At 51.5% G+C, this 23,777-nt stretch overlaps 3 protein-coding genes and 1 long non-coding RNA gene across 7 annotated transcripts in view; 1 reads left to right on the forward strand and 3 right to left on the reverse strand.

The window, feature by feature from the left end:
• The window catches only part of ERBB2 (erb-b2 receptor tyrosine kinase 2), a 45,537-nt gene extending 39,364 nt beyond the window's left edge, over nt 1–6,173 (forward strand). For all 4 annotated transcript variants that reach the window (XM_019550305.1, XM_019550307.1, XM_019550304.1 and 1 more), the window contains 4 exons: nt 502–599; nt 1,750–1,923; nt 2,460–2,733; nt 4,039–6,173. In XM_019550305.1, coding sequence (XP_019405850.1) covers nt 502–599; nt 1,750–1,923; nt 2,460–2,733; nt 4,039–4,409 — 917 coding nt within the window. In that variant the 3' untranslated portion in view covers nt 4,410–6,173. The remainder of the gene's footprint in view (nt 1–501; nt 600–1,749; nt 1,924–2,459; nt 2,734–4,038) is intronic.
• LOC109320285 lies at nt 6–8,595 on the reverse strand. Its single transcript, XR_002103770.1, has 3 exons — nt 6,470–8,595; nt 1,143–1,434; nt 6–296 (listed from the first exon to the last, which is right to left on the reverse strand). It is a non-coding gene; the product is annotated as an uncharacterized LOC109320285 (long non-coding RNA).
• A 571-nt stretch (nt 8,596–9,166) lies between these two features.
• MIEN1 (migration and invasion enhancer 1) lies at nt 9,167–15,099 on the reverse strand. The gene is made up of 4 exons (XM_019550315.1): nt 15,000–15,099; nt 13,554–13,651; nt 11,385–11,461; nt 9,167–10,280 (listed from the first exon to the last, which is right to left on the reverse strand). Exons 1-4 carry the CDS (start codon nt 15,074–15,076, stop codon nt 10,197–10,199), a joined length of 336 nt encoding a protein of 111 aa, XP_019405860.1. The 5' UTR covers nt 15,077–15,099; the 3' UTR covers nt 9,167–10,196.
• A 1,255-nt stretch (nt 15,100–16,354) lies between these two features.
• Nucleotides 16,355–18,908, reverse strand: LOC109320287 (zinc-binding protein A33-like). The gene has a single exon (XM_019550314.1). The coding sequence runs from the start codon at nt 17,867–17,869 to the stop codon at nt 16,823–16,825; it is 1,047 nt and encodes a 348-aa protein (XP_019405859.1). The 5' UTR covers nt 17,870–18,908; the 3' UTR covers nt 16,355–16,822.
• Between the last annotated feature and the right edge of the window lie 4,869 nt (nt 18,909–23,777).

The raw sequence follows: 23,777 nt of genomic DNA on the forward strand, positions 1-23,777 counted from the left end.
TATGGACCTTTTAGTTTCTTATTTGTGGGCTGTATGACTAGGTGGCTTCTTTGATCTCCAGACTTGTACATGTGACTGAAGAATTCTTCACCAAAGGGCTAGGAGACTACAGTGTCAGGATGTGGAGAATGGATGACATTTTTCTTCCTGCTGGGAGCTGGGTGGTCTCTTTCCTGGGTAAAGACCCTGGAATTGGGTTATCTGTGCTGGTAGAACAGAGATGGCTATGGAGAGCATCCACTGGGAGAGTGAGATGTGCTTCTTTCTGGGCTCTAGGTTTGCTGCTTTGTCTGCTCCTGTGACACAGTGAGAGACAGGAATCACCCAAAATCTTTTAAGCCAGCTTTAAGTGTGCAGGATATGTGGACCACAGAAAGGTGGAGTCCCATGTCCTGAGCATGATGGAGGTCACTGCACTTAGTCCTAGCACAAATTCCTGCTGTAGCATCTCCCATATGATGTTTGGCTGGCAGGCTCACTGGTGCCTTGCTCTGTCTACAGGCTGGATGATCGACTCTGAGTGTCGCCCCAAGTTCCGGGAGCTGGTCTCAGAGTTCTCTCGCATGGCACGGGACCCGCCGCGCTTTGTGGTCATCCAGGTATATAGAACAGGCCTGTGTTACTGGACAGCTTTTGGCAGGGTGGGCTCAGGGGTAGAGACTTGTGAGACTTCTCTTTATATCTGCCTTGCTACTGTTTGGGTCTAAAAATCTGTCAGTTGTGGTGTATACAACTGGGATAAACTCTACTCAACATGTACATGACCTGGCTTCACCTCATTCTAATCCTTAGCAGGTCCACAGACTCCCTAATCTCCACCAAATCTAACATCATAAATACAAGGGACAAGACAGCTAGTCCAAGGCAGGAATATCTCTGTCTAAACCATCCCAGACAATTGTTTGTCTAACCTGCATTTTAAAATTTCTAATGGTAGCCTCCATCACATTTCTAGGTTGTGTGTTCCAGTACATAACCACCTTCAAAATTGGAAAACTGTTCCTAATCTCCAATCCATATCTCTATTGCAATTTCAGCCCATTACTTCTCATCCTGTCCCCAGTGGGCAGAGTGGACACTTGATCACTATCCTCTTGACAACAACCTTTTAATTCAAAACTTCTTGTCAAATGCTCCCTTACCTTTCTTTTCTCCAGATGAAACAATTCCAATTCTTTCAGTCTTTCCTTCTATGCCATATTTTCTAGACCTATGGTCATTTTAGATGTTCTTTTCTGGATACTTCTTAATTTATTCATGTTTTTCTCAAAGTGCAGCACACCAGGCTGGGCACTGGCAAAGATGATACATGGTCTAGTGCAGGAACAAGTCAGGACTCCAGGGCTCCATTGCCTCTCATTCACTGAGCTGCTTTGATCAAGTCAGTTCTCTTTGCAGCTCAGTCTTTCCTCCTGAGGCCAGCAGGTTACATATCTGTCAAGTGGTTTGGGTTAAAAGGTGCCAGAGGCCAAGAATGAATATAGCCTTTAATGAAGGAGTGTCCTTTCTAGACAGTTAGGCACCTAGGTGCAGTCTTCATACCAACTACCTGAGGCAGAATGTATCTCCAGAACATATTGCTGGCAGAGGGCATTAGCAGCTAAGGTGCTAGCTGCTTGGCAGTCTACCCAGCCACTCTCTCATCCTGGAGCTATGCTGGTTCAGGGGTCCTTGGGGGTTTTTATTCTGATGGCTCAATAGATTGAAGAGAAATGTCAATGAACAACCCTCTCCCATCCTTTCCTGTAGAATGAAGACAAGATGGGACTGGCTAGTCCCATAGCCAGCACCTTCTACCGCACCCTCCTAGAAGAGGAGGACATGCAGGATTTGGTGGACGCTGAGGAGTACCTGGTGCCTCACCAGGGCTTCTTCAACGGGGAGACCTCAACCAACTACCGCAGCAGGATCTCTTCCACCAGGGTATGTGCGGGTGTTCTCTGATGTGGGTGAGGCCTTGAATTTATCTTTGCCACCACTTTCCAGGCCAAGCCAGATGCTGAATGTGAGCCAAATCACCTTGGGTTGTATGCAAAAAAAAAAGTACATGGAGGATGACATCAGGTCAGGCCTAGGCTAGGAGAAACTCCCAGAGCTGCAGGGTGTGGTGTGGGTGACTCAGTGGCATGCCTCTAGACTGGCATTGGCCCAGGTGACCTGGCATGACAGGTGCTCAGGTGATAGAGCCCCAGGCCTTCACCTAAGGTGCACAATGAACCCCTCTCCCTGCGTTTCCCTAGCAGAGTTTGCAGTTAACTTGACTGCTGCTTTGTGCTGGAGGCTGAGCTCTCAGCTAGCTCAGGAGTATCCCTGCAAATGTCCTAGCATTGATACCTCCTGCCCCATTGCACCAGCACCTCCTCTGCCTTGGCATCTGGACTGCGTGCTGCCCCTGATTACTTACTCCATGGTCTGTTCCTTCCTCTAACCCCTCTTTTCCTTCCCCTATCACAACCTAGAGCACCGGAGAGACCCAGGTGGATGCAGAGGAGACTGAGGAACCATGTCCATACCCCTACCCAGGCCAGGCTCTCCCTGAGCAGTCGGAAGGGCCTGCTCCTGATTCGATGGATGGGGACTATGCCTCAAACAAAGCCCTGCAGAGCCTGCCTGCACGAGAGATGAGCACCCTCCAGCGGTACAGCGAGGATCCCACCAGCATTTCAAGTGATGAAAACAAGGGGTTGGAAGCCGACAGCTATGTTACACCAACTTCCCGCTGTGTGGCTCCAGGTACCGTGGTGGGTGGAAGGGCTCTCCTTGAAGCAGGGGGAAAAGAAGCCACATTCCAGAGCAGCTTCCAGTGCTGAACAGTGGTGAACAAATGCGCAGAGATGGAATTGGGAGACATGCTCTTCCTAGCTCTGCCATCAATTTGCTGGGTGACCCCATCAAGTCCCCCGCTGCGCAGAAAACAGAGATCATTAGTCCTTTTGTCTCCTGAGGCCTAATTCATTAGCATCAGAAAATCATTTCTCATCTAGGGTATGTGTTTGGCCTGTATCTGAGACCTTCCCTTTCTCTCCTCCTCAGTCCTCTTTTCTATGAGTGCAAAGCTATCATCACTCTTACAGAAGGAAACTGAAGCCCAAAGAGGCTAAGAGACTTGAGCTTGTGTAAAATGACAGAACAGCTCTGAGGAAAGCATCCATCATGTCGGGTGGTTTTGATACAGAAAGGCTGTGCTCGCTGGGTGTAGCCACCCAACACTATCTGAGGTGCTGGCATGTCTTGGTCTGGGCACTCTGATATCAGTTTACATGTGATGCTTGCAACACTGTATGCCATGCTGCATAAACAGTACAGGCATCTTCTGAGACCTGGCTGCTTTTAGTTAACCTGCTTTGGTCCCAGTTCCCATGCTGAAGCCTAGGTGATAACGAGCTGTTCTGCTGGTTCTTTTCTTTTTTTGATGATGAAATAAGGTAAAACAAGGTCATAAAGGAAAAATAGAAGAGGGATCATGAGCTTAAGAGAACCGGCAGGGAGACAGTTAGTGACCTGGAAAGGAAGATTTTATTCTCTGATTAAGAAATTACCTAATTTTGCCAGCACAGCTGTCAGAGATAAGAGCAGTGCTGAGGCAGTTATACCAGTATAGCCTGTTTTACTCAGGGGCTGGTTTTACTATTACCACTGTGGAGTACAGTTTAGTCAGCAGGCTTGTGCCCACACAATGATGCGTCTATACTAATGCCACTGCAACACACACATATGTACTTTGGGTGGCTCAGATACTATCGCAGGGCAGGCTGGTGAACTGAGCTATCCACTCAGCTTCTCAGACAGGTTCTGTAGTACATGCTGAGCTCTGTGCTGCAACCCTAGTGCTGCTAGCAGTCTCAAAGCTAGCTTGGGCACGCCTAAAGTAGTCACAGTGACTGCAAAGACATAATCTAGGGGTGTTTTGTTGCTATAGTGAAGCACCCCCCCACTGTAGGCAAGAGCTAAGACAGGCTGTACCTGCCCTGGCCCAAGGAGCTGTATGAGGAGTTGGTAGAGTATCCATGACTAACTGGTGTCTACCTCCATTTCTAGAATATGTGAACCAGATGGAGAAATGCCTCTCACCTACCAAACACCCAAGGTCCCACGTATCCACGCTGGAGAAGCCAAAGGGCCATTTGGGAAAGAACGGGCTGATCAAGGAACCAAAGAACCCCTTCCAGGGCAGCTTTGCCAACGCAGTGGAGAACCCAGAGTACCTAGCCCCCCACAGCCTCCCCTTGGCCCCTGCATTCACACAGGCCTTTGACAACCCTTACTACTGGAACCAGGACCCTTCCAAAGCCAACCTTACCGAGCTGAGCTCCACAATGAACAGCTTTGCCCCAACACCAACGGCTGAGAACCCCGAGTACCTTGGCCTCACCGAGCCCATCACACGGCCCAAGGACACATTGGCTTAATGGCCACAGCTGTTTAATAGCCAGCGGAAAAAGCTCTTGCAGCCAACGTATCATTGTATGAACAGTTCTGGCTGATCTATGCACAGGACTCCAGCGATGAATGCATCCATGGAGAACAGCACCATGGCCCCTTAACTAGTCACTCAAAAGCACCTCTTAAGTCTCCTTAAAATGAGATGTGGCTGGAGATGAACTGGAAGGACTTAAAAGGGCTGTTGATTCATCTCTAACACGACAAGCACCTGGCAGCAGGCGCAGTGCTACTTGCAACAAGTTTGTTTTCACTTTTTTATGCAATCAGAGTCCTTTTGGCAGATACCTTAACGTTTTGGACAAGGTGGGGACCATATCCCCATCCCCTCTTCTCCATGCAGGAATGTGCCAGACTGCTTCATTTTCATGGGCAACTTAGCTTGGAAATACCCACAGCCAACACAACGGTGGGGTTGAAACACAAAGGCCTCAATCAGAGCAATCCCGATTGGACAAAATGCAATGTGGAGCCCTATAAGGACAGCAAACCACTTGCCTCTTCTCAAGAGGAAAGGAAAGGGAGGGAAAATGTCCTTAACTCACTTTGGGTACCAGTAAGGTTGATGGTTACTCTTGCAATCTGAACAGGATCACCAGTAGTTCATGTTTTGTTTTGGTTTTACACACCTATGGAAAAAGCTTTCAGGGACTTGGTATAGAAAAAATGGGTGGGGGCAAGCTGAAACAAGGAGCACCTCTTCTCTGCCCCTAAACATCTCAGAACCAGCGAGAATCCCACATCAAACATGCACTGTGTACTCTAGCTTGGAGCTCTTTCTGTCTCTCATCAAACCATCAAGAACAGCTAAGGAGCTGTTCCCAGTCTAAACCACTACTCCTACAGGTTCCTACCAAGGACAGTACTGCTCAGCTATCAAATTCAGCACCCATTCTGGAGAACAGGGTGGAAGTCAAAGGTAGCCGTGCTCTCTTGTTGTGGGGAAAACCTTATCAGTGACCTATGCAGCTGGGAAGACTTCTTCCGTGCAAACTTTATAAAATGGGGGAGGAGTTGGGCATGGGTGTTGGTTTGCTCTGATTCTCACACTGAGAGCACAACATTAAGCTTGTCGCACTTGCCTTGACTTTCCATTAAGCCAATGGACTAAAAGCCAGGAAGGCCTCTAGCTTTTCCTGCGGTGGCACTGTTTCCACATGAATGTGATGGTTTCCTTCACTACTGTACCTGCAGTATTTATTTTTTTTAAATCAGCTGTCCCCAATTTCCCCTCCAGATTTTTCATGACTACAGATCACATAAATGCACAATGATTAATCCATCTGCTCCCCGAAACTGGTCTGTCTCCTGACCCAACAAAAACCCTTTCCCATTAGAAAGCCATGCTGTCTGCATATGACAACCACTCAGATCTTCCACACGGTTGCCACTAAATTCAGACCTTTGCTAACTTGCATATCTGGGTAAGATTTTCTCCTAAAGAAGGTCAGGTGGAACTTGGCTGTGGGTAGAAAACAGAGTTGTCTAATCCGCAGCCCAAGAGGGGTTAATTTACAGTCCACAGGCTCCCACTTCCAAACTCCTGCAGAGTCTGCTGGCTCCCCAACCTTCTGCCTGCTCAGAAATTGGACTGCCTTCTGTTAACATATCCCCAATGTCCATTTTGAACAAATGTTAGTATTGTATATTTTAGGTGACTGCTGGATTATTTTAAATCAATTGTATCAAAACTATTTGTATATTTGAGAATTGTACATTGTTTTTCTACTCTATTTGTCTAAGTGTTTTCCCCCCCCTTTTCTCCTATGAGTAGATGTTTCTATTGTTTGTTTTCTGCTTTCAGCATCAGTTGAAGAGAGAAATATCAAGCATTTAGTGTCCACAGCACATAATAATTGTTAGTGCTGTAAGAGACCCTTCTTACAGAGAGCAGAGGAACATACTTACCCCTCATGGCTGTAAGTCTAGCTTGAGTCATTGGTAACATGGATGGATAATTGTATATGCTTCTGGGAAAGCCATACTTTAACTGACACTGAAACGGAATAATTAAACCCGGTATACCTACCAGTTGGAGGAAGGAGGGGGCCTCCACTCGTCTTGTTCACAGATGGGCAGTGGCTCCCAGGAGACGTCAACTTCACTTGCAGTCCCTTTGAAAAAAAAAAAAAAAAAGACACCCGCCTTTCCTACTACTAGCTGAGAAGGTGAGTGACCCATAGCATTCATCAATCCAGAATGCGTTAATGAAAGCCTTCGTAAGAAGCGACAAGCTTCTCATTCTAACCTGATCTCTTGAGGGTAAACAGTGTCTCTACCCACTCTGGTGTGTCAGGGACAATGGTCACCAGCATTGGAAAGCAGGATGTCCAGACTTGCTGTCCTTTTCCTGAAGATGGAGCATACACCAAAAGGGACACTAAAGTGATTTTTTTCTATCCATTAAAGCATAACCAGTGAGAAACACTTTTGCCCAATATTGCTGAAGCACAAATCAGCACCCCCCGCCCCCCGATTTCTCTCTGTAGGGCTATGCACAAGCCAACCTATGGAGGTGTTTTCAAGTTTGTTAATGTCGTTCCTCTTAAGAGAAAACAGCATGTTGTGACATTAACAACCACTTAGCATTTCACATCAGCTTACGTCTTCTGCATATCCCAGCAACCAAGAAGGACCTCATTAGCTTTGAGTGCAGCCTTTTAAAAATGAGATACCGAACACTTGAAACTGTTCGCCTACCTGTAATTAATTTACTATAACAAGTCTGGGAGCCCAGCTGGAGCTAAAATACACTCAGAGAAGCTAACCTTTGCCACATGCATGCAGTATCAAAAAGAAGAAATAAAAATACTTGGCATCTCACAATTAACCCTTATACCCCCAAAGCCATTTGCTTTTGGCTGTTTTCCTTCCCGAGAGGCTAACTCAATATAAAATCCTAGTTTCTCTGGTTTACCTTACCAAGCTATATTGACATAAAACCTGCCTATGGCTGAACTCCACTAGGCTTTTACAATGGATTAGCTATGGAGAGGCAACACATTTTTTTCCAGTGAACATACTTATTTTACAATAGACAGAACCTGAGGCAAGAGGCCATGTGACTTTCCCTAATTGCAGCTTCCCAGATGAAAATGCATTAAGTGCTAATTATTCATCTCTCACACAAAAGCAGGCACCAAAGCAAACCTGACTGCATGCATTTGTCTCACTAATGGACCCTTCATATACAAATTTGTTGCAAACTTAAAAGTTCCCAAGGACCAACTTGGCCTAGAGCAGTGGTTCTCAACCTTTTCAGACTTGCGGTCTTCTTTGATAGATTTGAGACACCCCTTGAAAATACTGGCTCTAACTTTCACTAGATTTTTGACTCCAGAAAAACACCAGAGCAGTTTTTCTGTTGCAAGGAACTCGAAAAGAGCACACTTGATGAGAACATTTTTAACACCAAGCACTCCTATTTAAAAACACCTGGGTTTAGCTTGTGAATCATGTTTGCACATCTAATGGTGGTTGAGGATCACTGCACTAGAACAGTGGTGGTAAACCTTTTTGCCTTGGAGGGCCAGATGAGTGGTGCCCAGTCCATCTGTGGACTGGTTGCTGTTAGTGGGCCCAATCCAGTGTGTGAAGCAGGCACCGTGCAGCCTGATCTGGCAGCGTGGAAAGCATTGGGATACAGAGCCTAGCTCCAACACAGTTACAGGACAGGGGCATGGCACAGTTCCATCTCAGCTGTGCAGGGGACAGAGACGTGGCTCAGTCCCAACTCAACCCTATGGGACTTGAGAATTTGGCAGAATGGGAGGGTGGCAGTATTAATCGCTAGGGGTGCATCGACAGAGATTTTTGGGGCCAATACCAATGGCTGATTTTTAAGGAGGCAGCGTGGCCAACATACAGCATGCAGACAACATACACCAAAGCCGGGTCGTGGAAGCAGCCCCAGCCTCCGGACACAGGTAAGTATATGGGGTGTGGGGGTTGGAGGTCCAGGAGATTGTCTGGAGGGCTGGGGTATGTGTGTGTGTATATACGTACCTGCTGGCACAGGATGGTGGCCAGGCACAGGGCTGTGGTGGGGCAGGGGAGGGGGGAGGAAATTGCTTGGCCCTTCAGTAGGGGAAGGGAACGGTGGTGGGGGCAGTCTTCTGCCATGGGGAGCTCAGTGTCTGAGCTGGTGGCATGGGCCCAGTGCCTTGCAGTTGCTGCTTAGGGGGAGGGATGGGGGCAGCTGGGGGCCTCCTCCAGCAGGGCTGTGGGGGAGCAGAGGACTGCAGGTTGGGAGTGAGGGGACTCAGCATGGCTTGGGGGGGGCAGGGGATTGTGGGTCAGGCGAAGCCATCCATCTTGGTAAATGAATCCTGGTACAAAAAATGCTGAGAACTGCTGGCCTAGAGCATCACACTTCAGGCAGTTCAAAGCTCTGACTTCAAATAAAAGGTGTGACCAATATTCACCCTAGGCACTACTGTAACTGTACGTAGAGTGTAAAAGCCCACTGTGCCCGTCACCTAAAACACAGTCAAAGAATCTGGTGTACATACCACCTGCCTGACAGCTACAGACGTCAAAGTGAAATGGAACAGAAGTTTTACTCTGATTTGTATTTATTACTGGCTCTTTTTATACACAGTATATAATAAATAGAGTCACCCGCCCCTATCTCAAAGCATAAATTAGTTGCCGGGTAATCAGAATTTCATTGGCACCACCAGGTTCTTTAATGCTAGCATGTCTCCCAAGTCACTTAGCACTTCTATCTTGCTCATTCCCCCTGTTGACATTTAGTGTCAAAGGGCAAAGTCCTGACACAATAGCAAGGTGAAAATTGGGTGTTAGAATACAGGAGGGGCTCATTTTTGCAGAAGCAAATGGGCAATTAGAAGAGTCACTCACATAAGGTACCCTCAGGAGAAGAACAATTCAGAAAATAATGTTTCCATCCAAAAAACCCTTACTGTCTAGCTGATCCCACTTTAGCACTGGTTTAAACAGTGATGAAGAGGATTTTAATAATTAACTGTAGCGTTCAGAGTTTAAGAACAATTAATTTCTTCTGTGGTATAGTTTATGGGCAGATTTCTACCAACAGGCCTTCAAAGCTTTGGTCATTTGGCTGCAGAAGGCCTCAGAGGGTCACCTTTATCTCCTACAGAAAGAAGCCCTTCATCAGACCGCAATGCCAGGCAAAGCTTTCTCACAGTGCCTACTACAACTTCTGTTGGGAGTTGGAAGGGGGTGGCATTCAGGTCTCTCTTAGGGACCCTCAAGCCATGAGGATTCTAAGGGAGGGTGGCAGTGAGCAAGGAAGTGTTCTCCTCATGTGCTCAAGGAGTAGGAGAAATGTGGATTAAAGGAGGGCTGAAAAATAACTGAGAGAGGTACAAAAAAATGCTGGGGCTGGGAGGAAGGAGGAGGAGCCCACACTCTCCTCTCTGGGGCTTGTATGGGTGGTCTAAGGTGAGACAGGTTAACAGACAGGTTCCACTCATCAGTATCCAACACACTAAGAGCACTGCATCATAAGTTCTCAGGATCCATTTCCAATAATACCTACCCCCACAACCAACCTGTGAAACAGCTCCATTTCTCACAAGGCTCTTTATACAGCATTAGCAATTCATGTTACCTTCAATTCTCTTCCATACATGACACTGCTCAGGCACAGAGCAAACTAATTAAGCCAGAAGACAGAGAATGAAGAAGCAGCAAGATAATGAAATAAGGGTAGACGAGTGGGACTGAAGGTGATCAGAGCACAGGAATGGACAAGGGCAGTACTGCCAAGGCTACAGGATGACACATGGAGGACGACTGTTGGTGATTTTCTCTAAGGGCTCTCCATTCCTGGCTCTTCTTATTGCTTCAATCAGCTAGACAAAAAAAGATAAAAGTTGAAAGGCATTAATCCATCCACCAAACACTCTTTTGCAGGCCTCTAGTGGATATGAATAATTAAACCTTGTCCTCACTCAGGGGTCAAGATTTCAAAAAGCACAGGCTGATCTTGGATTTCCCAATGTAGTGCACCTTCAAAAGGCCTGGCTTTCACAAAGGGCTGAGCACTCAACTTCTGAAAAACTCAGCCCTATTAAAAAAAGTATTTCAAGCCAGGTATTCAAAATAAAATAAAATATCACTACTCGCTTTTGAAACACTTGGCCAGAGGTTTCAAAATACGCTGCAAGGAATGCATCCTGCGCTTTTGGAAGTGGGCAGCACAGCTTGCAATTCCAAGCCATGCTACAGCAGGATTCAGTGGTATCAGAATGCCATGGTTCAGACTGAAATATTCCTCTTTGGTATGAAACTGGTAGGACCACTAGGATTTGAACTAAGGGCAGCAAAGTCATCAGGCAGAGACAAAGTCCACAGTGCCATTGGGCAGCTGGTTGGACACTGACACCAGCCCCAGCCTGGTCCCTCCCATGAGGTCACTGCTGGGGAGTCAGGTACCCAGGAGGAACCTATGGGAACCACAAGCCCCTAACAGGGAGACTATAAAACCCCTCCTATTTCCTGTGGGACCTACCCCAGCAATAATACCCGTGTGTACTTCTGGACCTCTGCCTCACTCCAGCACGATTCATGCCTTACTCCAGCCTCACTATAGCCTCTGCCCCTGCCTTGTCTGGACCTCCTGGCTCTCATCTTCCATCTGCCCTGACCACAGTACCACCTCAACCCTTAGCCAGATGACTTGGATTGCAACAGATACCTGGTATCACCCCTAGCCTGCCTACAATAACTCATTAAGTGACCACCCATGGCCCAGTCGATCCTGACAGAAATGAGCTTTAATAAGACTCCGTGGAGAGTAGTAAAGCCCTAGTGTGATGAAATGCCTTTGAGAAACTGCAGGCTTCCAGAAACAGAAAGCTTCTCAGTCACAAAGGAGTTGCTGTGAACACAAGAGTCCTTACAGGCACTTTTGAAACAGGCTGATGCAAGGTGTAAACTAGGATCTGGACACTTACATCTTTCTCATATGGAAAGCCACCATTCTCTAGTTTGGAGAAGACAAGCTGCCCATTAATTTCAATTTCGAAGGCACCTTAAAAATATATAAAGAGAGATGTAACAATGCACAGACACTTCCAAAACACTTTTTAAAATTCATTACTCACCGTTATAAAGTTGAATCAGACTCTCCAATGTTCAAAAAGAAGATAAAAAACATAACTAACAAGCTATATTATAAGCCTGCTCTGCACCCATCTTCATATATGGTTTTTTTAGTTTAAAAGATCTGATTGTTGTATGAAAATACCACACCTCATAACCTCCCTGCAAGGCAGACAAGTGTTACCATTGCTTTATGGAAGAGGAAACAGAAACATAAAAAGATGTCATGACTATGCCAGTCATCCAAAAGACGGGACCGAACACTCATTTTTAGAAAGAGAATGCAGGAGCCCAGCTTCAAACATACAGTGTAGGATCAGCACCCAGAATTGGACGCAGTACTCCAATTGCGACCTGACCAGTGGCACACAGAGGGGGAGGATCACCTCCTTGAACCTGCTTGAGATGCATCAGTGGGTGCATGACCAGGTAAGGCTGGCCTTTCTGACCGCTTCCCCACACTGTTGGCACATGTTCATTTTGGCATCAATAATGACTCTAAGATCCTTTTCTGCCTCTGCACTGACAAGAAGGGAGTTCCCCAGCTTGTAGGTATGCTGCTGGTTCTTCCTCCCCACGTGTAATACCTTGCACTTGTCAGTGCTGAAACCCATCCTGTTCTCATCCACCCACCCCTGTAACCTGTCTGGGTCCTATTGCAGCTTATTCCTCCCTTCTAGCACACCCACTTCTCCCCACATCTTAGTGTCATCTGTGAATTTGAACACGGTGCTTTTTACACTCCTGTCCAAGTCTCTGATGAAGATGAACATTGTGGGCTTGAGGACCGAGCCCTGTGGAACCCCACTAACCACATCCCTCCTGGCTGAAAATGACCTGTCCACCAACACTCTCTGGGTGCAGCCCTCCAGCCAACTAATGACCCACTTGACTATAGGTGTTGACGCCACAGTCCCCATGTTTTTTAATGAGAATGGGGTGACAGACAGTGTCGAAGGCCTTCCTAAAACCCAGAAAGATTATGTCCACTGCTACACCTGCATCTAAGGATTTTGTGACCTGGTCATAGAAGGCCACCAGGTTGGTATGACAGGACCTGCCTCTAATGAACCTGTGTTGGTTGCCCCTCAGCATAATCTCTCCTGCTGGCCCCTCCTGGACATGCGCTAGGATAACTCTCTCAAAAAGCTTACCCAGGACTGACTGACCTCTAATTTCCTGGGTCCTCCTCCCTCCCTTTTTTGAAAATAGGAACCACACTGGCCCTTTTCCAATCCTCTGGCACCTTGCCAGAGCACCACGAGTGCTCATAAAGCCATGCCAGGAGTCCCGCAATGACTTCTGCTAATTCCCTCAGCACTCTGGGGTGGAGATCGTCAGGACCAGCTGATTTCAATACGTCCAGTCCCTCCAGATCTCTGACTAGGTTCTCACTGACCCTAGGCCTGGGTGAACCCCCCCCGGGTCTTGGGGGGGGGGATGACCCAGTTCCTGCTCAGAAAAATGGAGGCAAAGAAATTGTTAAATAGCTTAGCTTTGCTGTCTGGTGCGACAACCATATTTCCTAGCATGTCCTGCAGAGGCCCCGTGCTACCCGGTACCCTCTATGTATTTAAAAAAGGACTTCTTGTTGTCCTTGATCTGGGTAGCATCTTGAGGAGGTGTGGAAGGGGCTGAACCCCTGCACACTCAGGGCAGGTACATATCAGGGTCTCCCTTTGTTGGCAGAAGAGATAGGTGTTGGCAGTGTCCATGAAACATGCCTGATACATGGCCATGATGGCAGCTCTGTGTAGGAGTTGTCAACTGAGGTTCCCAATGGCTCGTGTCACAGTGGGGTACAAAAGCAGTGCTGAGGGCAGGCAGGTCTCAGACCAGAGAGCTGTACAGCCAATGAGAAATTCATCTACATGGCATCAAAACTACGGCCTTTTATCCCAAAGGGATTTAACTATTTTTTCCCCAAATTATTTTCTGATATACAAGACCTATATGGTTACAAAGCTTTGACTGGCACACTGGCATCCGAGCTCTTCAGAGATCTTGCTGGAAAGTCGTACCTTTCCCCCCAAGCCTGGACTCGATTTCTATGTCTGGGTACTCTTCTTTCACTGCACTCGCCAGCTCCTGGTACGTCGACTCAAACCCACAGGGCTCACTGAGAACAAGAAAAGAGAACTCTGCCGTCAGGCAAGGAGGGGTGGGGGGGTGGGCACACAACACCGACAGTCTCTCTGTGAGCAGCACTCACACAGCCAGAGGTGTCACTGCACAGGCTGAATTATTACACGAGTTACCTGTGGGCCCAGGCCTGCTCTGAAACTACATGCCCCACTCTGTTTCTGGAGAAGGGGCACTAAAGGCATAACTGGGTACTTGGGACAACTGAAGAGAAAGCTGGGGTGGGGGTCGCAGGACAATGACAACTGCTTCAACTGCCAAGGACAAGGCTTGGCCACCTGTGGCCCCCAGGCCAGATCTGCCCCAGGGCACCCGGGGGGGTGGGGAATGACACATACACATACCAGAATCATAGAAAGTCAGGGTTGGAAGGGACCTCAGCAGATCCTTTAGTCCAATCTCCTGCCCAAAGCAGAATCACCAACTAGATCATCCCAGCCAAGGCTTTGTCCAGTTGGGTTTTGAACACCTCTAAGGATGAGATTACACCACATCCGTGGGTAACCTGTTCTAGTGTTTTACTCCCCTCCTAGTGAGAAAAGCTTTCCTGATATCTAACCTAAACTTCCCTTGCTGCAGCTTGAGACCATTGCTCCTTGTTCTGTCATCTGTCACCACTGAGAACAGTCTAGCTCCATCCTCCTTGTAACCAACTCTTCAGGTAGTTGAAGGCTGCTATTAAATCCCCTCATAGTCTTCTCTTCTCTGAACAAAACTAAACAAGACCAGTTCCCTCAGTCTTTCCTCATCAGTCATGTGTCCCAGCCCCTCACCATTTTCTTAGTTCTCCCTTGGACTCCTTCCAATTTGTCCACATCATTTTTATAACAGGGGGTGCAAAACCAGATACAGGACTCCAGATGTAGCCTCACCAGTGCTGAATAGAGGGGAATAATCACTTCCCTTGATCTGCTGGCAACGCTCCTACCAGGGCAGCTCAGGATGCCGTTAGCCTGCTTGGCAACAAGAACACACTCACTGCTGGCTCAGAGCTGAGAGCAAAGCTGAGCCACTTACCCCCTCCTGCAAAGCCCTCCTTGCTGGGCACCTGCAGCAGGGCCGATGCCAGGGGCATTTGCTAGGAGCCACGTCAGGCTAAGGGGGTGGGGGGGTCCCGGGGCGGGCAGAGCAAGCGGGGAGGAGAGAGCGGAAGGGGAGCAACCCCCTGCTGCGCCCCCGGCTTGGCTGGGCTGTCTCCCTCCACCCTGTGACTTATGTCCTTCTAAGGCCACCGTACCGAACCGTACCATACCCCAGCCCACCCACAGCCGCGGCCCTCCCGTAAGGGGGAGCGGCAGCCCGGGCCCCTTCGCAGCGGATCTCACCAGTACTCCACCACAATGCGGACCCCGCGCCCCGCGGCTGAAGGCAGCACCGCCGCCGACTCGGCTCCGCCGCTCATCTCTACTGCTGCCGGCTGGCCCAGCTCGCGCTTCCGGGTTCCTGGGTCACGTGCACGGAGCACTTCCGGCTGCTCCCCCCGACACACACACACACACACACACACAGCGCCGCGCAGGCGCACAGCCGGCACCGCGCTCCGGCACTCCCTGCTGGCCCGGTGGGGCAGTGCGGCGCCCTGCGCCCAGCCCGGCCTCGGCCCGCGAGCCGCCCTAGGCTTGGGCGGGGTGTGGGCACCCTCCGCCCTGGCGGCTGCTCGCCCACGGGGCCGGCCCCTTGGTGCCGCCCAGCGCCCGGCCCCACTGGCCTCTGCCCACTGCGGCTGCGCCGCGCCCTCGCTTGGCGGCACGCCCGGCCCCTGAGGTCTGGCCCCTCCCTGCGCGGGGTCCCGCCGCCTTCCGCGCCTACCCCGGGCCGAGCCAGGGCGGCGCCCTGCGGGGTCGCGGGGCAGTGCCGACCCACACACCTCGGGGGCGGAGGAAGGAGCGAGGAGGCCGCGTGCGTGGGCAGGAGAGATAAGAGACGGGCACCGCATAAACCCGCTCGTTTGGGCCATCACACCCCAAAGCCAGCCCTGCTCTTTTCAGCTATGGGGTGCGACTAACTGACAAGCCAGGCTCGCCTCGCTTCCCGCACCCCGCAACCAGGACCATCAGCTGTTGAGGACTTGTGGCTACGGGCAGTTTCTTCTACAAACAAGTGTTCATTGTTTTGGTTCGAGGGGTCTCCCTGCCTCCTGCGCCGACCTTTCTGCGGTAGCTTGAATCCCACGTGTGCAAAAAGACACCTGGTTCGGAGAAAATATTTGCTGTGTTCTGAGGATTCCTCTCGTCCTCCCCCTGTAGAAGACCCCCTCAGCTCCCCCTCCCCCAAAAACCTGTTTCTGTGTGGCCTCCATTAGATCTGAGTCTCAAAATGTTTCCCCCCAAACAGTCACCAACAAGTCAATGTGTTTCCATACCCATGAAATGGTATTGTAATTGGAAAATCTTTCCCCCGCAAAAAACAATTCATCCATGACAATCCTCTTCCCCTAGAAACAGCCAACCGCACAGGACTCAGTTTGTTCCACCTCTTCATTGAGTTTATACCTGTGATACGCAGTCCTAGGCACTCCTGGGTGAATTGCGGCCAAAGAGAAACCTTTGGTGTAGAGGTGCTCAACCTCTATCTCTCTGGCCAAATACGGCCTGTGAAGCCGTGGCATCCAGCCCATGGGGCTCCTCATGGATTGGGAAATTTAGTGGCAGGGGAGCAGTGACAAATCATTCTGCTGCCTTTCCCCCACTGCCAAATTTTCAGTTCACTGATGCTGGACCACACCTCCTCCTTTCCCAGTATGGCTGTATTGGGCTTGGGACACATCCCACTTCCCCAGTGCGCAGCCAGATCCGGCCTGCGGATGCTCTGAGCGCCGTATGTCTGCTACAAAGAGGAAAAAAGTTGGGCACCACTGCTCTGGTGCATTAGTTTAATTGGTACCGTGGCTGAGAGAAGAGACATGTATTAGTCACAAGTGCAGGGATGACAGACCTGTAGTGTGCAGGGAACCAAAACCCCTGGCATAACATTTCTTCGCCAAGAGCTGCAGGGGGATAAGGTGAGGAGCCGCTTGTAGTCTCGGCATTGCTGTTTGCATTCATTTAGTCGAGTCCTATTCACTGCAGGCCCAGACCCATGTTTGCTCCTCAAAGAGCAGAAAAGGGACTCATCTGGGCAGGGGTCTCCAGATGTGCCTCCCTTTGCTTCAGTCACACAGCCTCAGAGGTTCATGGTCCTGTTCAGACAGCACCAACCCAGGGCACAGGAGAGGGTACAGCATGCCCTGGAAGCAGCCCTGGAGCAGGCAGATCTTAGCCATGCTATGGGCATCATAAAACCCAACCCTACCACACTCATAATCCAGGCAAATGCCCACTCTCCTGGGTCTGGTGTTAAGGGTCAGGCGGTCTGGGGGTGAGGAGAGGGCATAGTAACGGTCACCTGGCAGCTTCCGAAGGGCCCAGTAGCCATTTTCTGGGATCAGCTCTTCTGTCGCCTGGCGGTTGACTCTGTGGCTGGCTACCCCAACTACCCAGTTGCTTTTGTTCCCAACACTCACCTCCCAGTAGTGCCTGCCCGAGCAGAAGCCTTGGGAGCAGAGTACATACAGACAGGGCTGGAAGCGCTGGGGATCCTTGGGAATGGCCTGGGAGCGGGGTCCCAGCTTCACTGCTTTCAAGTCTTCAGAAAGATCCAGATGGGCGTGAGCTGTGTGTGGATCCAGGGTGAGGCTCTCCAGCGCAGACTGCATAGCCTGTCCCAGCATCCTCCTGCAGACAGCATACATCAGAGGAGGGCTGCAAAGGCTTGCTGGCTTGCTGAGACTCAGCTCCTCCGTGTGCTCCTTCAGCTCTGCCTTGAACCTGTCTACTTGGCTCCCTGCCGCATCTGCAAGGTGTTCGTCATACTCTCTCACCTGGCCCAGGTAATCCACTATCTCCAAAACGTCAGCTGCTCTCTCAGTGATCTTCTTCAGCCTGTTCTCCAGACCTCCAATTACCTGCTCTTCCTCTTGGCTAATCTTGGCCATCACTGACTGCTCCTCAGCGTAGAGGATGTTGTGCATCTCCTTGAACTGCCCCATGACTTTCTCTCGGAGGGACTCCAGGCTCATCTGAACAGCCTGGATCCCCTCCTTGTAGTGACAACAAAGCTTTTCTGCCTCTTGGTTAGCCTCCAAGAACTCAGAGACCACGTCTTCCACTCTCTTGCCACCACCTTGCTCCCCGGGGTCCTTCTTCGAAGCCTCCATGGAGAAGCTTCCTGCCTTCTCTCTGTCCCTTCAGCTCCTGCAATGGGAGGTTAGCAGTCCCACCTCTACATGCCACTTTTTGCCTTACAGTCTCCAGGTGCCTCTACAGCTGGATCTGCCTACACCCCAGCAGGGCTCTTCCTCCTTGATAAATAACTACTGGTATTTGTGCTGCACTGGAACCAGCCCACAGCAAAGCCGCACCCTGCCACTGGCTTCGAGACAAGTTCCAGTTTCCAAAGGCTTGGCTATGAGTTACTTTCAGTTTCCCTGAAAACAATGGAAGGGTCCTGCATTCAGTTTCTCCTGACACCAGCTAGGGGATTCCAGAGGCCAGAGTCCTCTTGTTATCTGCAGACCAAATGCAGTGTCCACAAAGGCTCTCTATTGTGCCAAAAGTTTAGGGCCCTCCCCTGGGAGGGGCTCAGATATCAGAGCAGTAGTCTGAATCAGCGGTGCCCAACCTTTCAGCCCCATGGGCTGGATGGGTGGTGCCAGGTCCATCCACAGGCTGGATCTAGTCATGGGCCTTGGTACACAGGGCCAGCGTGGAGGGAAGGGTTGCAGCCTGTCCCTGATGGGGGCAGGGAGAAGCCTGGTCCCTATCCAGACAGGGGGGAAAGGGTGGAGATGGGAGTGGAGCAGCCCTGATTTGGACACTTGTGGTTGGGAAGGAACAGAGTAGCCTAGATCTAGATATGTGGGGGATGGGGAGCAGTCCAGCCTGATCCAGATGTGTGGGGCAGGATTGGACAGGGAGCAGCCCAGCCCAATCAGATGCCCCGGTTGCAGGCCCAGCTCTGATTCTGCTGTGTGGCAATGGCCCAGGTACAGCTGGATCCGGAGCTTCTACTGCTTCTCTGCTGCCAAATTTTCTGACCTCTGCAGCTGGATGCCATGGCTCTGCAGGCTGCTTTTGGCTTGTGGGCCAGAGGGTGAGCACTCCTGGTCTAAATCAGTGATTCTCACACATGGTGCTGGGCTACTCTGGAGTACTGCCAGATCCTTTGAAAGGTACAGGGAGATGTGAAGAGCTAAGTGAGGGATGAGGAGATAAGCAGATAAAGCAGAAGCTCAGTTTACTCCTGTGTGGCCAGCCCCTCCACAAGGAGGGAAGCACTGCATTATATAAATTAGTTTTGAAATTGGATGCCACTCAATTCACAAATGCTATGGAGGTGTGCCTCAAGTCAATTGCGGGTGCCTCGAGTCCAATGACTGGTGCCTGGAGACCAAAAAGGTTGAGAACCACTGATCTAAATACACAAAGAGCTGAGCAGAGAGGAGGGCCAGTTCAGAGCCCCAGTTGCCCCTGGGGAAAAGGCGGGTGTCATGAAGGCACCTAACAATTATGGAGGACGTTTTTGGACCTTCGTCTCAGAGCTCAGGCTACTGGCTGGCCACCTGCTGGCCCTTAACAGCCTAGGTGGCAGCTGGATGGTTGCAAGACATGTCCCAGACCCTGGACCCTTCAGACCCTCCAGGTGAATACTTCTGGGGCCTGAAGTTCCCACAAGGATCCCTGTCACATCTAGTGAGGCTGGGCCCATGGTTTCTGTTGTCCCATAGCCTGGCATAGTTATTTACACCTCTGCAAAAATCATGGTTGTTCTCAGACATGCCGCCAGGGGGCAGCAGCACTCCCCTCCCAAAATGATACCATGGGATAGGTAGGCCTGGCCCTCACCCCCATATCTGCTGCCTAGTGGGGTCCACCTGCCCGGCTGCACTGGTGCAGAGAGCGCTGGCAAGGAAGGGCAGGTTGGATCCTGGCAAAGGGATGGGCTGTGCTATGAGCTTCCTTGGCATTTCACCCTTGCTTCTGTCCACCAGGGTGAAACCAGCCCATCATGAGGTGGGCTCCACCATGAATGGATTGTAGCCAGGGTTCAGCACTATGGGTTAACATATCTCATGCCAAAGCAAGGACTTCAGGCTTTCTCAGGCCTTGCCCCATCAAAGCAGTTGAGACTCTGCCAGGTCACCACTATTTCCTTAAAGGACTGCTGTGATGGTGGGAGGGGAGGGCTCATTCCCCCCTGGAAAGAAGGGCAGGGCAGGGATGGGGAGGATCTGACTGGAATGCAGCTGCCCTGGATATAAAAGAAAGCACCACTCAGCCCCCAGATGAGGTCTAGGGAACAGCTTGAATGGAAGCCAAGCTCCTGTTGTTAAAAGTTTATCACCAGCAGGTTGGGAAATTGGGGCACCATTAACTCTTTCCCTGCTGCAAAATGCCCTGGGAGCTCTCTGGCAGTACCTTTCAGCTGCCACTTTTAATTCCCAGGAGGCCTCTGGGTGCTGGCTGGGATGGGAGGGAACAATCAGATCACTGGATTGCTTGGAAGCCCCACTTCCCATGTGCTTGAGGCCACAGTGGCATCTTCCCCACCGCCCCAAGGGGGCCAAGAGATCGGGGAGGGAGTGGAGCCCTTTACTGCCCATGTGCCACTTCCAACCCATGGCTGGATGCAGGTTTTCCTGCCAGTGAGGGAGACCTGAGTGCCTCCATCCTGCTTGGCTCCCTCCCTCCCTGGGCAGACAGAAATAGCTCAGAACACGGCTTGGCACTGGGTGGAGCTGACGTCACCCAGGGTCCGGGGGTAAGAGCCATTCTGTATGCCAGCATGCAGGGATCCCAGCAAGTGGCCTCCCCCTTTGCTCAGAGCACTAGGTGGGTCAGGGATGGGTGGGGAACCTGGGGGGTGACCAGGTGTGGGGGTATGTATGTGTGTTGAGGGGGGGGTGAGGTGGCTCAGCCCTGCTCCTCACAGAGCTGGACTTGTCACTATTTGAAACATCCAGCCCTGTCATCTTACGCAAGTGTGAAATGCATGGGCTCCCAGGGCAGCTGCTACGTGTATGAGCAGGGCTGCAAGGGGTATAGGCGGCGTGGCCAGGGTGGGGAGAGGGGGCGGGGAGGGAGCTGCCCACTACACTGCCAGCTGAGTCATTTCAGAACTGGGGCTTGAAGCTGGCTGGATGGCGGCAGGGATGGCTGTAAATACTTGGGCCCCTGTAACCAGCCCTTGTTAATGGCAGAACTCACCAGTTAAAGAGGGGAAGAGGGACAGGGGAGGGGGTGCTGCTGCCAAAGCCATAACAGAGGTGGGGACCCTGGAATTTATCCCCAGAGTGGCAGCAACAGTGTGGGGGGTGCACAGCGAGGGGCTCAGTGGTGGAGGCCACTCTGAGAGGCTGGCTGTGGCAAGCATGGATCAGGGCATGCAGGAGGGCCGGAGCTTTCCCTGGAAGAAGGCCATGGGGGTAGTGTTTTGCTGCACCTGCCTACAGAAACGTGGCCCCCTGGGAAAATCACCCATGTGTCCTGAACGGAAGAGGAGCCGCAGTACAGCCTCCTGTTGCAAGGTAATGCACCCATTCCCTCACCCCAGGGGTGACATGAGAGCCCGGGGAGCTGCATGGCCTTATGCCCAGTGGAGAGGGGGACCATGCCCCATCAGCACCCAGGGCCCCTTCTTTAAGATGGTGCCCAGGCATGCTGTTGTGTGCAAGCACTCTGAGTGCACATAGGCATGGATCTGGGGGCAGGGGGAGAGGGGCTTGTGCATGTGCATGTGACTGGGTAGATACGTGTGTACCCACAGATCTACCAACCAGGGAAGGTACAGGGAGGTGCCTGCTGAGCCACAGCCTAGGACCCACAGGTCCCCATGCCCTGACATTTGCCTGGCCTGTGCCCTTGCCCCTGAGTGCTGCACAAGCAGAAGTAGGCTGCTCATGGCACAGGTGCTTCCTATGGCACAGGTGACCCGTGTGCAGCCTCTCTGGGTGTGTGCAATGAATGGCCAAGCAGCCACCAGGGGGTGCTGGTGAGAGGGACCAGGCCTTGGTCCCAGCACATGAGAAGCTGTCATTTTTTTTTTGCACCAAAGCTCTTTTGGCTCCTGCCTCCTCTTTCCACTGCTGGGGGCTTGGGGACCACTTGCTGCCCAGCCCCCAGGGGCTCCTTTCTAAGCCAGCAGGGCTCAGGCCTGTGGGGGCCAGGCACAACCTCAACCCTTCTCCTTGCTTTCCTCCCCAGCCCTTCTCCTCAGCTCCTCCTTGCACGGCTGAGAGGGGCCTGTGCTCTGGTCTGCCCTGGGCTGCTAGCTCCGGCTGCTTCACTCAGTGGTGCATTACAGCAGTGCATGGGTCAGCCTCATTAGAAATAATTCATTAGAAAGACCAAGCTGGTTCCCATGGGAAGAACGGTTTCTGTTGGCCTTTCTCCTCTGCCCACTCAGGACAGGTTTTGGGCAGGTGTGGCTGCTCCTTCACACTGTTCCTGTGCATGTGTGCCTGCTTGTATGTGTGTGTGGATGCAAGCGGACAAGGGCAGGTGGACTGTTATGCTCAGCAGCTGTGTGTGCAGGGGGCAGAGCGGCAGAGGGGCAGGCTTGGCTGCTATGAGGTACACTGACATCGGGGTGTCCACTTCACCTTAGCCTGGCTCAGGAGGAGTTGGAGTGGGAGGGTGTGAGAAGGGAACTGCCAGTGGTTCTGCATTGGGTAGGGAGGGACTTTGCCAGAGTTCAGGCCCGGGACTTTCCTGCTTCGAGTGGACACTGCGGGGCAGCAGTTCTGCACAGGGCCAAGAGGAGCCATGACAGCAGGGCAGAGGAAAGGCCAGGCAGAGCTGAAGGCAGTGAGGCTCTGGCATGGCTGTGCTCCAACTTGGCATGGCTCAAAGTGAGGGAGGGAGGGGCCCCTGGTGCCTCACACTGCTGCTGATTTATTGATCCTGGTCAGCGTGGCTCCTAATTGGTGTGTGGGAGCCAAGATGAACAGCTGTACCCAGCACCTTAGGATTATGCAGCTGGTCAGTGGCTGGCCTGAGGCTGGCAGCCCGGGTGATCACCCCTCACTGCCAGGTGGCTGCACAGCTGTATCAGGCTGATGCTACCTACCTCCCCTGTGCCTTACTCCATGGCCTCTGACCTATCCTGCACATCCCTTGAGCTACAGGAAGAGACCTTCTTCCACACCCAGGTCCCACGTGCAGCACCATCCAGGCCGCTACCACCAAGCCCCTATTCACTATGCCAGCCCCATCTCCCCAGCAGGCTGTTCCCACAGCCAGGCCCCTCTGAGTCAGTAGCATAGGAGGGCTATGGCTGGCCCACAGCCTGGGTATGAGTGAAGCCCACAGACCCTCCCACGAATGCCAGGCCAGCTTAGGGGGTTTCTGGTAAGGAGAGAAATGCTGCACTCTGCCTGGGTGGAGTTGCTGGTACACATGGGGTTGTGTTCTCCACAGGTGACACGGGGGCACGGAGAGGCTGAGAAGACAGCCTGCCTTCCAGAAGCTCCCTGCTGCCACAGGCTGCTCCCAGTCCTTGGGGAACCAGCTCCCCGTGCAGTTGGGTGGGTCATGGCAGAGGCATTTTGGGGCTGGCTGCCTTGGGCAGGCTCCTGGAAGTGCTGCCTCTGTCCAAAGGGTTCCTGGAAGCAGCTTTATGTTCTTAGAAACATAATATAAGCTGGGGCATGAGGCTGTGTGGGGAGGGAGGTGGCAGCCTCACAGAGGCCCTGGCAGCCAAGCCAAAGCTGTAATTGTACAGCTATGAAGGATTTTTCTTTCCTTAAAATGCTGGGAACAGGCAGGACTGACTGTTCCTGCTTGGCTGGCAAGACTCAAGATCCCAGGGAAACCCAGGGCTCTCAGAGTCCAGGTGGGGTTAACTGTGAGGCTGGGATGGTTTCACACTGTGGGATGGTGGGGAGGAAAGGGCCCGGGGCAGAGGCATAGCTCCCATCCATCAGGGATGGCCTCCCCACTCCAGATGTTGTGGGGAGTCCTTATTACTCCTCGGTCTTATTCTCATCCTAGACACTGGATCCCTGCTTTCCTTTGGGCAAATCATAGCAGCCCTGTGTCCCTTCCTGTCTTGTGGGAATGACACTC

Source organism: Crocodylus porosus, unplaced genomic scaffold (genome assembly GCF_001723895.1).
Source record: "Crocodylus porosus isolate Cpor-Errol unplaced genomic scaffold, CroPor_comp1, whole genome shotgun sequence".
Classification (NCBI taxonomy): Eukaryota; Metazoa; Chordata; order Crocodylia; family Crocodylidae; genus Crocodylus; species Crocodylus porosus.